Source organism: Somniosus microcephalus, chromosome 3 (assembly GCF_052327205.1).
Source record: "Somniosus microcephalus isolate GS21.2 chromosome 3, FLI_Smic_1.0, whole genome shotgun sequence".
Classification (NCBI taxonomy): Eukaryota; Metazoa; Chordata; class Chondrichthyes; order Squaliformes; family Somniosidae; genus Somniosus; species Somniosus microcephalus.
Genome location: NC_140989.1, coordinates 69,997,138 through 70,013,982, shown reverse-complemented (window position 1 = coordinate 70,013,982; position 16,845 = coordinate 69,997,138). Strand labels below are relative to the sequence as shown.

Here is a 16,845-nt window from a genome sequence, read left to right as displayed (position 1 = left end):
GATTGGAAAATTCAGGGGCCATCTCCCAAGTATTGATTCATATCCATTAGCTACAACTCTTAGTGGATGCCAACTTCAAGGTTCCTTCTGAACCACACTACGAAACAGCGAGGGTTACTTTGTTGAAGAAAAATGAGACACCACAAAGCACGAATGCAGATTAAGCTTGTAGGTATGTAGGAATGTTTAGAACTCCTAGCTTGCAATGGAAGGGCTTCCTTGGGGCAGTGAGGGGGGTTCCTGACCACATTTACAGAATGGGAGGGGCAAGCCCTTAGTAAACCTCCCCCCCACCCCCCAAAAAAAAAAATCTGGCTTCAATGCTCAGGCCCTCCTTTAAAAAACACTTTGCTGCTGCAAAACCAACACCTTTGTGTTTTAGATGTTTATGATTTCCGTGTAAAAAAGGAAACTAACTGCGCATGAAAGGGATTTTCCAGCAAACAAGCTGGTGAGCGCCTTGCCGTCGTATACCAGGCGGTGGAATCGGGTTTTGAGTGTAATGCTGCAAGGTGCCTCAGTGTGGCGCTCCAACTCCACTCTAATCCTTTCTGTGCCTCAGCATTCTGTTCGCGTATCCAGTTGTAAAATTCTACATAGCCATGATGCACAGCCTTGTATAAATAGTAACTCCTGAGGAAAGGGAGTTGAGGGGGAGCTCACGGCTGATTTCAACTACTGAGCCGGATGCCTCTAGTTTTAAACACAAATATAGGAAATGTTGTACAAGATTGCTTCCGCTTTAACCAACGACCGCAAGAAAATGAATTAGTGCCACGATAACAACGTTTGACTCGTTCCAAATAAAGATCTATATTATAGTCATCAAACTTCCTAAAAGCCAGCTTTGTGCCATATGAGGCAATGTAGCACATAAAGGGAATTTGGTTCAGAGATCAAAAGAAATATTGTATCTCGTTTCAAAAGATTTTATTAAATCCATATTTTGTATCGGATTCGTGTGCCAGGAAATATTCTAATGAGCCAACAGCTGAGGGGTTTAAAAAAAAAAATTATATCAGATGGGTATATGGACTGCCAGGGTCGATAGACAAGTGAATCTCGTGTGTTGATTTGTGCTTTTGATTATATTTAGTAATGAAGTGGTTTATTTTCAGGTTGAAGTTAAGTCAGAAGATAGTGCAGCATGGAACATATTACGTGATGACTTCATGATGGGAGCTACCATGAAAGACTGGGATAAAGAGAGCGATGAGGAGAAAAAGGCTGATGTCGCTGGCGAGGGAACTGATTCCGACCGATGAGCCTTGTGATCAGTAGTACTTCTTGGCCTACAGAAATGTAAACTGCAGTAATGCTCATTCTGTGAATGCATGAACTTGTGTATAATGGAGGGAATGAACTGCCTTTTTAATAAAGCAAGCTATTTCTTTCCAAGGGCTTTTTAAAAAAAAAAAATGCTGTCCCAAATCCATACGTTCCACCGTTTTTCGGCACATCCCTTCAGAACTGAATGGTGAAAATCTGGAATTCAGGGAGAGAGTCAATGCTGGTTGGAATAGTAATATGGAATGAATAAAGATGAGATTATTAGTCCAGATTTATGCTTGCACATTATCCCACCCTTCAAAGTCTGATCCTTGCTGGAGCTGGACTATTTATTCCTTCGCCTTTGGACAAAAAAATCGTGTACATTATTAGTGTGAAACAAACATCTGAAAGACGAACCATTTTGAAGTTATGTAGGTAAACGTGGCAATAATTTTGTGCACCCCTAGATCCCACAAACAGTAATGAGAGAAATAACCCCGACACCTGCAAGAACTCGCCACTCCTCAAATATTCTGCTACGGGATCTGTAACATCCACTTCAACAGCCAGATAGGGCTTCTATCTGGGTGAAACATCGGCACCCCTGACCATGCAGCACTCCCTCAGTACTGTATCGAAGTGTTGACGTAGAAAATTATGTGCTGATCCACTTAAAGCTATCAATCACTTTGTCCGGTCTTAAAGGGGCTTGTTATTGTAGCTGTAAAATGTTTCAAAACATATATATCACTTTTGCTTATCATTTCTCTGCATATATACATGACAGAAACTGTAAATCTTGAAGTCATTGTGTATTCACTGTTTGCTCGATCCTCAAACTAGATAACGCCGATTCCTCAGCTGCTGGGGGGGAGGTGGGGACTTGCTGGAGAAGCTGGCATTTACTTTGTGTGACCTGTGTGTTTTATTTTACTGCACGTTTTTTTGAAGGGAGAATTCCAATGGTCCTGCCGAGACTGAATCACTTTATTTTCCCCTGCGATGTGGAAATATTTGCCCAACTGTCTGTTGGTTTAAAAACTAAACTACTTTGTCCAACTGTCTACTCTCGTTTTCTGAGTCACGTAGGTGGAGGATTCCTCAAGTGATCAGAATTGCCTGTCATCAAAGTATTCGGAGCAGAGATCACCATTCTGTGGACTGGCGGCTCCTACCGCGGGAAGCGTGGCGCCCCCTGGGCCCTAGCACCCCTTCAATGCTAATATTTTGATCGTTACTTAATAAAATCCTATTTTTTTTTTAGTTTAAGCGGTGTCTTTTTTTATTTGAACAGAATTTTTTGATACAAAAAGTAGGATTGCTGGCACGGAAGCAACAGAGAAAGTGCGCTCCCCCACTCCCTCTAATGTTAAACTTAAAACATTAAAATATCTAGAAGAGAGCTGTAAGAATTCTCGTGACTCCAAAGTATAATTCGAGTAAGTAATAAGTGCCTGAATGGAAAAGTTGCAGATGATGAGAGAAGCGCCAGGTCTTCTCGGCAGTGCAGCCAGAGACTTCATCTCATTATGACTCACTCGACTTGAAGCAAAAGTTCATCTTCACTGGGGTTCTGTGCAAATCTCTTTGATCCCGTTCCCGGTGCTTTGTCAACTTAAAAGGCTGCCCAGTTGCTTGTATTTTACTGAATAGTGGGACTTTTGTCTATTGAAAAATCAGCTAGGAATCGGACCAAACACTGGCTGCTTTCGTGCACCCTGGTACCACGCGAGTTAACTCGTTTCACTTCAGTTTCATGTTTTAGGCAGCTTGGGATTCCTTGTACAGTTTTTTTTTGTAATTTGTGGTAAATGTTAGGGTGTTGAGGCGGTTACATAATCCATCGTTTCCTTAAATAAAAAAAAGTCTGTTAAAGGGCCGATCCAGTGTCCGCTTACGTGGGGAACAGGGCTGTTGAAAGCGCATTTATTAATGCTACGAAGGAGCACACGTTCAAACAAACTGTCAGCAGCACCATCCTTAATGTTACTGTCACATTGAGCTGATGAGTTAAACAAATCCTCACACCCTCTCAGAAAAAGCAGTACCACAGTGGTGCCTTCTGAGCTAGGGGCTCTTTATTTCCATCCGATGTGCTGCAAAGCGCGGGCTGGAATTGTGTTCACTAACCATTCCCCGAGAAGGACACTCATACATAACGCTGGATATTTACTGTTAAATGCTATCTTGTGCCACAGTGGAGATGCAAACTCCCTTAAAAAGGTGAGTATACCGGCGACCATCTACAAAACTAGACAGTCCTTGCTGTGTTGCATTTTTCTGCAAACCCGGCATTTTATAATCTGAGCCAATACCCCAGTGTAAATCACGACCCGTTTGAAGGATCGTGCGCTTCAAAAGACGAGCAGAAGGGGTGAAAGAGAGAGGTGGCGGGGGAGAGAGAGAGAGGAGGCAAGTAGGAGCTGGGCTGTAGCCGGCGGGCGCTAGGACCGCGCGGAGTGCTGGAGCCGCCTGTCAGTGGACAGCCTGGTAACGAATGCTGAGGAATCCTCGAGCGGCCGGACCCCCACGTCACTGCATGGAGGCAACACGTGGTAAAGTGAGACATTATAAATCTCTCCCCTGTGCAGGCGTGATGTTATCTGCTGGCAGCTCTCTCCCTCACACGCACACACTCTCTCTCACTCACTCACTCACTCGCTCTCTCCCAGCCTGGGCTCTCAGACTAGGATGGAGCAGCGAAAGTAACGGTTCGCGAATGACGTGAGGCTCCCTGCTTCAGATTTAAAATATATATATATATATATAAACCTTTTTTCTAAAATCCAATCTCTTGCCAGCCTTATTTTTTTTCCGTTGAACTTAGCATTTGTCAAATTAGTTGTATTTTTTTTTGTAAGATTCTCCCTTTTTTTTTACCTCACCGTGGACTCAGGAGAGCTCAGTCTGGTGGAATAAAGCTGGTGTTTCATTGAGATTTTATAACTGGAGAAAAGCAAAGGCTGAGAGAGAGAGAGAAAAGTTGGGAGAAGTTAAAAGATTTCCTCCGGACTGCGATGAAGTGAAGGTGTGTTTATCTTCGGCAGGAGCAGTGTTACCGCCTGTACTGCAGCTGCAGAGAAGCCCAGCGCTTGGCAAGTCATTGAACTGCACAGGACTTGAGAATCAAGGTTAAACAAAAAAAAGTGCCTTTCGTCTTTATTTTTTTTGTAAATATCTAGTTTGTTGATTTTATTTTCGCGTGAAGATCACGATCTGCAGTTGATTTTTTCTCCCCCCCCCCCCCCCCTTCAACTTCTAACTACCCAACTTTGAAAATGCACTACTCCATTTTCACTGTTTTTCTCACGCTGGATTTCGCGATGATCGCCGCTTGCTTGTCGACCTGCAACACTCTCGACATGGAACAGTTCATGAAAAAGAGGATCGAAGCCATCCGAGGGCAAATCCTCAGCAAACTCAAACTCACAAACCCCCCGGAACATTACCCGGAGCTAGAAGAGGTCTCGACGGAGGTGCTCGCGATTTACAACAGCACCAGGGATTTGCTTCTGGAGAAAGCAAACGAGAGGGCAGCCACTTGTGAACGAGAGAGGAGCGAAGAGGAGTATTACGCAAAAGAAGTTTACAAGATTGATATGAATCTATATAACTACCCTGAAAGTAAGCCATAACAGCAACTTAAAGAGATCGTATCCCTTTCTGTCAGCCTCTGGAGGCTGTAATGTATTTATCAAACATTAAGGTCACAAAAATCTGCTTATTTCAAATACGCCCCAGTTTGGCTAAAGATATATGATTGGCAATGCTTCGTTTAAAGGAACAAGTCTGATAGTTTTAATACCCAACCTGTGCCAGCAAAAAGGGATGTCATTCCTCTTTAAGGATTACTTAAGCGTTTTTGCACGTATAACCGACAGTACAAAAAAGTTCAGCTGTCTGTTTGTTTTCGCGCTAAACTTTTTTAAATGTAAGATATAATCGATATTGATATATAAGGCACCTGAGGTATTCGCCTATTTGCACACTGCAGTTTGTGCAGAGCAAACTGACGTGACTGGGGGAAAAAATGACATTTTTTTGGTTTTGTTTATTTTTGTAGCGGTAAGTTGGGTTGTGGGCAGTGTGCATGATCGCCTGACCACCAACCGGTTTTGGGTAACATCCCGTGGAAATCGCATCTAAAATATTAATCATAGAATCTAGAACCTGCTGTCTTCAGTGGAAATGCTGAAATTCCAAGACAGGTGCTATGTAAACAAACACGACAGTCAGGCACAGGGATAAATATCCTGATCGCCAGCTACCATTTAACTCTTTGCGTGCTGAACTATCTTTTGTAGCTTTTGCGCACTTAGATAATATCGCGCGCAGAATAAATAAAGTGAACTCGTGCATGCACGTTTCTAACGCCGAATATTGTAGAAAGTAGAAATAAATAGATTAAACCACCCAACCAATTTGTTTTAGATTAACTAAAACCGCTATTCTTGGCTCAGAAACTTTGTTGCAGTCCTCATAGGGTTAACTATCAGATGTTTACATTGCATCAAAATGGCAATTTATGTCAAAAGAGTACAAAGTAAATCTATAAAATGTGGTCTTTCGGATCAGCTCCACACCCCTAAATAGTTATGGGATTTCTCAGTTACTGGAAACGCAACTGCGGAATGTTCCCCATATTCTTCCTTAGACCGAATCTAAGCGGGATTAAGATTTTTGTTGAAATGTGTTAAGTGTTAAACAACAATTTATTTGTCATCAGGTATATAAAAATATGTAAGATCGCATTTAAAAAAATCTTCTGTCGAAGCTTAAGGTATTAATATAGTTCAGAACTGCAAGTGAACAGTAACAGTGTTCCATTTCAACAACTTGAGTATCAGTCCAGTGCATTTGCTGCAAGTTGTGTTCAGTTCAGGCAGTAGCTCGCAACAACAAAGTTCACCCCCGATGGCGTGCAGTCCGCGATTTCTGTACGGAACACGTGCACCTTAAGTCGCTTTGCACCAAGTTAATGCCCCGCAATCCTCAGTGTACAATGCTGTCCTTGGCCGTTACCAAAATACCGTCAACCTCCAGCTTGGGCTGAGTGCCAACATCATTGCACACCAGAAATGGGTCCAAAGGGTCGTTGTGAGATATCAATTACGATATCATAGCAGTTTATAGATTTAAAAGTTTTCTTGATTGCATTTATTGATCTGGATCGACTTATCCTGGTTTAGGAGGATGACAGTGGAAGTTACATTTTCTATAGAGTTCTAGTTTATTGGAGGTCAAATCTCAAAGCTACAGCTTCCTTGTATTAAAAGCTTTAGTAACTCAAACAGAAATGACCGCAGTGTGACTGGATGAAGTACCTGTGCCTTGGATAATATAAACTGTCTCAATGGTTACTGGGTACAAATGTGAGTAGAGCCTAGAAGGAGTAAGGACGGTTGGAATAGACTGATGTTTAACAAGAAGTCCAGGCCAAGCAATGACATATAATCCACAGTAATATTCTTGTAATCGTTTGCAATGCGAATTTCAATCCTTCGAAAATTCACTTGTTTTGAACTATTTACTCTAAAGCATTCAAGTAGAATTTCCTGATCGAAGATTGTGGACATGTCCCTGCTCTTATGAATATTTTCAAACCCAGTATATAAGACAGCCAGATCGGATTGTTAAGAATGAAAATATGTCCGTATTTTACGACATGTGTACAGAGGGAATAAGTTGGATAACTGAAAATAAAATCTCCTGAGAGGGGTCGGGGCGGAATGAAGTCCCCTTGTTGGCTATAACGCGTTTTGGGATGTCCTGAGATTCTGAAAGGCGCTATATAAATGCAAGTCTTTCCTTTTCTTTAATGTTGTTTAATTTGGCACAGTGGATGCTAAACTCTTAACTCCTTGCTCTAAATTGCATGCTTTGTGTTCCTGGTTCAAAACTCCAGATTTCTTATGAATTGCTTCTGCCTCTAAAATCTGTGTTTTGCGTTGAACCCATGGTCCAGACTCTGCTGCTGGGTAAACTACAGGTCCCAGTCACCAAACTCTGTACTGCAGGTCCCAGTCACCAAACTCTGTACTCCAGCGCGCTCTGTGCCTGCTTGTAAACTCCATGCTCCAGCTTTATGCTTCTGCACTAAACTCCAGGCTCCAAGCCCAAGCCTCTGTGCTCTCTGCTCTGTACGCCTGGCTCTGAACCCCAGGCTCCATCACGATCTCGCTGTTTCCTGAGGTGAGTTGTATGTATCGCAGTGAACAAATTTCAACCAATCGGATGCCAGGAAGTAAGCAACGCCGCTCTGCTGTCGCTGCAGTTTGTGAAGAGCCAGATCACATCTGCATTTTGAACAGGAAAAAAGTGAGCCGGTACTTTTTCCAGCAATTTCAAGACACAGCGCACGAAATGGTGTTGTGGAGGTTTAAATGTTTTGGGTGATCAAGCGTTAGTCCAGTATTGTGCATAGTTACACAGCGAGCGAGGAAGCGTGCAATGTGACGGTCTCTCCCACAAGCTCGTACTGTAAAAAGCTCCTAAGAAACACACTGGCTTCCCATCATTAAGAGCGGCGAGCTGCTTTGTACTTACTTACTTTCCCCGAACTGAAAGGCTAAGCTAGCTTGGGACGCGCAGAGTTTGACCTTCGTGAGCCACATATTTTATAAGTTTGTTTTGTTTTAAAGTGTTTTCTTCTCCCCACCATTGGCCACGATCTTAAAATGTATTTGGCTTCAGGTCCTCCACACTGGCTCCTTTGCTTGTATTAGTCCGAAAGAGATGCACTTCTGAAAATACATTTCCACACATTTTTCTTTTAAAAGATAACAAAATGTTTCAAGACCACATTTCAGCGATTCCCAATAAAGCGATGCGTTACTTTTGGGAGCCTCTTAAGGGGCTGCATTCCATTTGCATCCACGTTAAGTCAGCTGGCGCTGCCAAAAGTCAGTTTGGGATTGCCCAGGAAACAAGAATTTTATTTTTAAATGCTGGATTTGTTGCAGAAACAGTAATTTCATCACTTCCTGGGGTTTGATTTCCTGAAATTCAGGAATTTCCTGAATCACACACGCAGAAATTACGCTGAAACTTACGCTGGTTTCTGCGAATTTAGACCCAAATTGTGGAGCTTCTGGCCAGAAATTCATCTCGGGCGATGCAGGAAAACGGGCAGTATCGGATCGGCCGCTCGTTATACACAGCGCCTGATATTCAGTTCCATTGCAGTCAACGGTCAACTCTCAGTAAGACATTTTTTATTAAATCGGGAAGAAAATCATTATCAAACTCCAGAAATCTCAGTTACGCTAGACTTTGGGCTGTGCTGTGCCTAAATATTTGCCCGACAATCTTACTCGCGTAAATACAGGAATCGCGTGTGAGCCAAACTTTTGCATGGGGGCGGGGCTATGTAAATGAGCAGCAGAGGGTTTTGGCGGATGTATCTCGGAAGCAGTGCTAACAACCGAGGAAATTTGCACATAGCGATGTGTCAGCGTTAAACCACCGCAAATCAGCTATGCGCAAATTTCCTTGGAAAACACTGGCGCAGCTCCACTCTTACGCCATAGTTTCACTGAAACTGTCTAGGAAATTCCAGGCCATCGTTCCATCCTGTGAACCTTCTTCCAACTCATTTTCGTCGCACTTTTTTTCACATTATTATTTGGCTCAGGAGGGATTTTTAACATTTTAGGTCAACAGTTGTGCTCTCCAGCTATTGATGTATTTTACACAGGTAGAGAATATTCACTGTTCTATATAACCTGATCATTTGTCATATAGTGGCACTCACCAAACAAATGATGCCAAATCATTTCTAAAACTTTTTTTTAATAAAGTGATAATATATTGTGCTCCTTATTTAGGAAATAATTTCTGTAACTGTAGTGTAAATTCCTAAAATGCCACAGGATTGTGGTTTTCACAGAAAGATTTGTGAAATGCCCTAAAAACGCTGGTAAAATTCCCAGAACTTCTTGTAATAAAAACAGAATCTGACTTCAGCTGTTGCAAACTAGTTGTCCTAATTATAAATGGACAGAATGCTGGATTGCAATTTACAAAAATATAGTTAAAACGTCCTGGAATCCCATGCAATCAAAATAGAATTTGACTAATTCAGTCACTGTAAATAAATGGCCCAGCCTATAAGTAAAATAACACTGGAAAAATAAATTAAAGAAGGGCTAGATTTGCAATTGAATGTAATTCTCAAGGCAGCTGCACAGTGTTACAGATCTTAATGCTGCATGGCCTTTTCCATCTTTTTGTTAAAAAGAGCAGTATCACACAGTTGACAGGAGTAATGAAAACATTTGCCGGCTTGTGGAAGCAGGCTTGGATCCAGTCTATAAATGCCATGTTATTGAATGATTTGATTACTTTGCTGTGGTGGCTTTAGGCAGAAAAGGTGATTACAGATGATGTTTCTGATTGCTGCTGTCGGTTATCAAAAATATGTAACCACTATCCTCAGCTTTATATATTTTACAAATCACCAAAAACAGACGGAAATCCAAAACTTGACTCCCGTGACATAGGAAATACAAATGAAATGCATTTAGTGCAAGGAAACATAACAAAACACTTCAAATAAAGTAATTATTTTGGTTCCCCAGCAGTCCTAATAAGAAACAGCTAATGCCATTCTAATATAATTAAAAAATGGTCTGAAATATTTCAGCAAATGATTCTCAGGTTAAACCTTTTATGTGACCGGAAAGTTGGAACTGCCCTAACAATCTTTTTTTTAGGAATGTAAATATATGGTGTCTGGGTTCAAAAAGTGTTCAGGTGGTCTGTTGGAACTCCTGGGCACTTTAGAGTCTTTCTAATGTTAAGAAAAAATGGATTCTTAAGCCCACTCTCCTAACACACAAAAAAAAGCCAGGGAGTGGAGCTCCATGCGTGTGTGGAAACACACATGCACAGAGCTCTTTCCTGTTGGGCAGAGTATGATTTCCAGCCACGTGCAGTCCAATTTCTAAGTCGGGTATTGCTGGCTGCATTTCACCGTCTACAGTTACTGGTCTCAGACAGTAGTACAGTTTAACTGAAGGCTTACCGAAGAGCAGTAGCTGCTGAAAGCTAGTTTATATATACATGTTTTTAGATACAGTTCCACACAGGTCATTTCAATGTGTACCTATTTAGCCAAGTTAATTTGGGAAGGCTAATGGTTGCAAAGGAAAAGCTCTCTACACAGGGAGATTATTAATCATCCACTGATTTATCACGTGCAGTTGCTGATGTGTCATTGCAGCCTATGTAGCGTTTTCCTGATATTTCCAAGTTCTCGTCAGTGAGGAGGTGATCGTGGATAAGTTAGTTCCAGCCAGATCCTAATATCTATCTAAGAGTGTCCTTAATATATTACATCTATCAGCTTTAGGGGTATTGGTAGACCTATCTAGGGAATCTTTACATTGTATTCAGCCTGAGATTCAGTGGGAAAATGTTTGTACAGGTATTCAAAGTACAAAAGTTCAGTGCACTGAAAAACATTGAGGAGATTGGTAAGTCAAATGCTGATAGATGCCTTCCCTGGCACTGCAAGTGTGTACTAAAACAATACCAAAAGTGCGGTGCAAATACAGCAAATGTACATTGATGTGCTGGTAATTCTCTAATTCTAATTCTGCCCTCTTGAGCATCCCTGATTATAATCGCTCAACCTTTGGTGGCTGTGCCTTCTGTTGCCTAGGCCCTAAGCTCTGGATTTCCCTGCCTAAACCTATCCGTCTCGCTACCATTCTTTCCTCCTTTAAGACGCTCCTTAAAATCTACCTCTTTGACCAAGCTTTTGGTCACCTGCCCTAATTTATCCTTATGTGGATTGGTGTCAAATTTTTTGTCTTAAAATACTCCTGTGCAGCGCCTTGGGACGTTTTACTACGTTAAAGGCGCTATATAAATACAAGTTGTTGTTGTTGGTAGCAATACAACCTGGAAGAGGTGATCTTAACACATTAATCATGTGCATCAGTTTCAGTATAAAACAATCAGTCTAAAACCCCACCGGAAAGATTTTTTTTTCTGAAACAAACTCTGGTGGTCTGCTGTACAGTACATCCATTCACATTTAGTGATTGACAAGGGCCAAATGCCTCAGTTCTTTTCAATTAAAAATGTTACCAGCAATCAGAAGCTGCCTGCATGCATTTTGTGGAATTCAGACTGCCTCAACTTCATGGCAGCACAAGTTGGTGCACCAGTCTGTTGTAGCGTTGACCCCTCTCCCATTCATAGCCTCTTGCCTGCTCCAAACCCTGCCATCTTCTGTCCCTCAAAAAAATACCCCAACTCACTCACTACTGTCCTCTCCCATTCCTGATTGCTTCTCCTCCAGTACACAGGCTTTGATGCTTCCACTGATCTGCTTTGCAACTGTCTTGCTTCCACCTTCATTGCTCTCATCCCCATCATTGCTCTCAAGCCCACTGTCCAGAGTGCCACATCTGCCACTCTGCAGATTTTAGTCCTCAGAGTCTTTTGGACTGTGTGCTAGCTGTACTTTCTTACTTCTCTGTCTTTGGTAAGTGTTTTAGCAAAGGCTTGTCAGAGTGCGAAGAAAAGCTAACATGCTCACAGTATGTAGTTACTGATTGATGGGCTCGGTATGGCAGAGTAGATATGCTGTTCTCTGCAGAGTGAGCTATATTTTTAACTGTGTCAAGCAGGAAAGGTGCAGAGCAGCAGTCAGACATTTTTCCCACAGATCAGGAGGGAACATCAAGGGCGGGTCACTTCATGCTGGTGTTGCACACTTACTAATGACAGGTACAAAGTGGCAACTAAAGGCTGGGAGCAGGTCACTTGTGCACCCTCTGGTCAGTATGTAACATGAGGAGACTGAAAAAAATGGAAGGGGAGGCAACGCAAACTAAATGAGATAAAAGTAGTACAGTATCATATTCCTCATTCAGTTTACTTCAGGTAAAGTGCTTGTAGTATATATCACAGTTAGGCTTTCTGGTTTTTATTTTGTATTTTTTATGGTTTTTAATGCTTATTTTAGACATTTTCTCCGTGCTTTCAATTTTTCTTTCATTAAGAAAAGTTAAATTTGACGTAAAATTCTGTGCAAAGCAAATAATGTAGAGCATTCCCAAATGGCCAGTTTCAGTGTAATCTGACAGTTGGAATAAATGTTTTGTCTATATTACGGTTGAGGTAAGTAAAATAACATTTTTATTTTCCAGAAAGCATTATTTAATTAACACACAAAACATAGGCATAATATATAGCAGGCAAATATATAGCAGAGCTTTTTTTTAACCTTTGGCCCTTAATTTTAGTGTCTACTCAGTGTTATCGAAATAAATACCGACTTCAACATTTTCTTTTCAGGAGGAAAAATGGTGTCAGGTTTTAATGATTAAAACCTAAAAGCAGCCACCCTACTTACAGTGTGTCTAGGCCTGGTCTGTGAAGCAGATTTCACTTTAAATGAGCAATAATAGACAGTGTTATAATATTATAATCTAAGCAATATTTAGTATGGTAAGAATGTGTATTTAATGCTCTATTTCATCAGCTTGTTCCCTGTTCTTTTAGCGTGCATTTTGTGCTCATCAAGATGATGAATGTTAATATTAAGGAATGGAACACTTTCCATGTCTGTCACTCGGTGCCAGCACCAAGCATTCTGAAGCCAGGTACAGCATGGTTAGATGAAGAGTAAAGTTCTCTTTACTCTGCCCAATGATGCACTTAAGGTCCATCCTGAGCAATTTGAATTGAACCACGGTGACATTTATCATTACCCACACCAGACATCCTGTGGCCTCTCCACGTAGGATTGCCAAAATGGCGCTAATTAGTATTGGGAAGTTTGGTGCTGAGGATCCTTGTGCTAGGAACTGGATTAACTGCAGCAACATTTTTGACAATCCATCAATATACATGAGATAATGGTACAAAATGGTTTCCATAGACCAGGAAATTCCTCGGAGCTGCTCTTGCTCTGCCGAAGTTACTTTTCCGGATGTGCACGGAAAGCCCGTTGTGCCGCACTCCTGGCAAAGTAATGCCGGCAGAGTGGGAGCAGCTCTTGAGAAATTTCCTGGCCATAGTTTCCGCCACGTAATTAGAAATGTACTACAAGTCTCAGGGAAATGAATTCCTGTGAAGTGAGCTTTCCTGGAAAGAAATAGAAATCTTTACCTGTGTGCAGTTTTGGGAAACTGCTTCTATTCCCTGTTTGTAAAGCTGCATTCGGACTCAGAGCAAGCTTTGTGATTGGTAGCAGAAGTGAGCTTGTTATTAACTAAAACTTGTATTAAAAACACATTGGAGTGAAATTTCACTTTTACCGCCAGGTTGTAAATGGGCAGTAGTGGATCGACCACCTGTTATACACCCCGCTTTGAGCAGTGTGTAAAACGGATGGCCAATCCGCAACCTCCCGTTTTCTACCCAGTGGTAAAAGTGAAAATCCACCCCACTGAAACAAGAGCGACACAGACACTCCAGGAACAGGTCCGAGACTTTAGGAGAATCATCCCTGTAGCCAAAGACAGTCCAACTGTTTCAGGCAGCACCATGAAGAATTTACGATCCTACCAAAATGTTTACTTTCCTGAACAGCAGGAAGCACTGCAAATGAATTCCACTCTTTACGATGGACTATAAAAGAATATTTAAAGCTTGCAGAATTTTATGAGAAAAGAATATGAAAACTGATATCGTCAAGTGAAGTTTTCCAAAATAAATGCCATGCAACATAACATTCTACATTCCCCCTCCAGTCTTATTTATGGCATCTGAAATGTTTTCCAGTCAGTCAAAAATGACAGCAGGAAACAGTTGCCTTCATTTGAGTGCCTGTAAAGTTACTTTCCATTGTGCAAACTGAATGTTGATTGAAACAATCCAGAAATTCTTGAAAAGATAAATAGTAACAACAAAACAAAGTTCTGTAGCTCTGCCATTTGATAGCTTTGATTTACAGAGTCCGTGGTAACAGATAAGGATGTGTAGCTGTGACTGTGGATATTTTTGACGGGTAGTACAACAAGAAGGAAACAGGCACTTTAGATATTTTTAAGTATGTCTGCATTGGTGTCGTATTTTTCTCCCTTCACTCATCCTGCACCCCTTCCGATACTTGATGCTGGGATGGGTGCATGAGTGACCTGCGTGATTTTCCCTTTAATTTTCCTTTCAGTTGATTGGAGGGGGTGGGGGGGTGGGGATAAATGCCTTAGTTTTATACTACGCCCTTCTCTTGGGAGCATGACTACCATCATGCATGATGAATCAGTGGCTCATCTAACTAGAAGTTGTTGTTGTTTTCATATCTTCACACTCTCCTTGGAGAATAGTGTGAAATAGTGTAAGGATGCACAGGTTGATTCAGTCGTGACAAGCCACAACGCAAACGCTCTTTCAATGGTTGTAGCCATCTTTATACCAGCTGATAGGGTGGTTAGTCCTATAAGGTGGGAGGGTTTTATGGGCTCCCACAACCCATATGCTGGGGGTGGGTGGGGAGAACCCAAATCCACTGGACACGAGTATCCCTGCTGGATGCTAACCTAGAATTGAGAGCCAGAGTTTCGGCATCAGGACTCACTGGAGAGAAATTCGAACACTGCATCTTCTGACTCAGGAACAGGAATGTTACCACTAAGCCAAAGGCTCGCTCCCATCTAGCTGGAAGTGAAAGTATTACATTTCTACTCCTAGTCTGCCCGTCACTCTAATTATTATTTACTAAATTTCCAATAATAGGATATCGTTTTAGGCAAAAAAAGCGAATTTCCTCGGGAATGTTGAAGTTCTATCCTGAAAGGGTTAAGTGAACGTCCCCCTGTAGTGGAATCAAAAATTATTTTAAAATGTAATTTTGTGTAAACAAGCCAAAATATCTGTCAGCCAAAGGTGTTGTTATGGTGACCTCTATATCCAATAACATATTTCATGTAGGTTGGATAAACTTGCTGTCCTGGCCACTTAGTTATTTTTATTGGCCAGTTTTTTTGAGGTCACCTGGACTCAATAGATTATGAAAAATAATCCAGAATGTAGGCGATGCCAAGATTTGTGTGAAAACATTTCAAAGCCCACATTTGAAGGATTGCTGCTGATGGTGGTCCCATTGTTCAGCTACCAGATATTGAGAAGAACATAGCATGTACAACAAGGAGCAAGGAACTTTATTCCATCAGTGTAAGGGATGACTCAGGACAACGTCTTTTATTCCCTATATGGACTAAAACTAGAACATAGGAACAGGAGTAGGGCATTCAGCCCCTCGAGCCTTTCCGTCATTCAATTAGATCATGGCTGATCTGTATCTTAACTCCATTTACCACCCCCCCCCCACCTTGGTTCTTTATCCCTTAATACCCTTGCCTAACAAAAGTCTATCAATCTCAGTTTTGAACATTTCAATTGGCCTAACCTCAACAGCTTTTTGGGGGAGAAAGTTCCAGACTTCTATTATTTGTGTGAAGAAATGCTTCCTTACTTCACCCCCGAACAGCCTAGCTCCAATTTTAAGGTTATGCCCCCTTGTTCTGGACTCCCCCACCAGGAGTGTAGACTCATACAATAACACTGGTAATTTGTTATTTTGTGTTACTGTGTATTATCCCTTAGGTCTGCTTGGACAATGTGCTGCAGCACTGTGCCAACTCGTTATAGGACTTCACTCAGAGACGCAGTAAACACAATAATACTGTGGTTTCATATATTCCCTCAACTCTAACTTCATATATTCAAGGTTCAAAATTCACAGGAGATCAGTTTCATACATATGAGCCCATTTTTGGAAGGTTGGATTTTGTGACCGTCACTGTTGGGGAAGGGACCGTTTTTCTGCTTTTCCCACTCAGTGCATCAGATACTTCCAGGTCAGGTACAATGCTGTTTATGTCATTTTTATATCTGGATATAAGTGATGTGCATTAAAATTGCTGCTTCACTTAGGTGCCTCGCTTTCCTCCAAAAGGTAGAGCACCATTGCACATGCACATAGATCGGATGCAAATGGATTTTCACATGTGGAATGATGCACTGATTTTTGGACTTAGGTTTGTTCCTGTAAGTAGATAGGGTGATGTCATGACATGCATTGGTTTCTGGGGCACTTTGTCAACTCCAGCTGTTATACTGGAGCTGGCACAGCTACTCTAACATTCAGCCACCTACTCAGGAAATTGTTTCTGGAGGCGCAGCAGCCAAATCAGTGTGTAATTGGCAACTCTATACTAGGATTTTAAGTCAAATTTATACTACCATAGGAGTAAACTGGGGGGTGAAAATTCTAGATACAATGATCACTTCCTCCAAGTATTCACAAAGGAAAACTTGAACAAGATGGCCTCTCCAGAAAAAGAATATCAAAGTAAAATTCAGGACTTCAATATCAATGAGATGGAAGTTTTGGACAAGCTGAAAGGGCTTAAAACAAATAAATCCCCAGGGATAGTTGCTATTTATTCCAGAGTGTCGAGAGAGACTAGAGAGGAGATCTGTGAGGCACCGGCAATCATTATGAGAGAGTCACTGGACACTGCAGAGATACCGCTAGATTGGAAACATGCCCATATTCAAAAAGAGTGACAAAACAGGCGCAGGGACTGACAGCCCATCAGTCTTATTTCA

The 16,845-nt window shown here is 41.6% G+C and overlaps 2 protein-coding genes across 4 annotated transcripts in view; both read left to right on the top strand.

Moving 5' to 3' along the window:
- The window catches only part of rrp15 (ribosomal RNA processing 15 homolog), a 49,571-nt gene extending 47,036 nt beyond the window's left edge, over positions 1 to 2,535 (top strand). For all 3 annotated transcript variants that reach the window (XM_085981039.1, XM_085981049.1, XM_085981045.1), the window contains one exon: positions 1,119 to 2,535. In XM_085981039.1, the coding sequence (XP_085837165.1) occupies positions 1,119 to 1,265 (147 nt within the window). In that variant the 3' untranslated portion in view covers positions 1,266 to 2,535. The remainder of the gene's footprint in view (positions 1 to 1,118) is intronic.
- Positions 2,536 to 3,888: 1,353 nt separating this feature from the next.
- Positions 3,889 to 16,845, top strand: part of tgfb2 (transforming growth factor, beta 2) — an 89,368-nt gene continuing 76,411 nt past the window's right edge. The window contains exon 1 of the mRNA XM_085981033.1: positions 3,889 to 4,896. Within this exon, the coding sequence (XP_085837159.1) occupies positions 4,551 to 4,896 (346 nt within the window). The 5' untranslated portion in view covers positions 3,889 to 4,550. The remainder of the gene's footprint in view (positions 4,897 to 16,845) is intronic.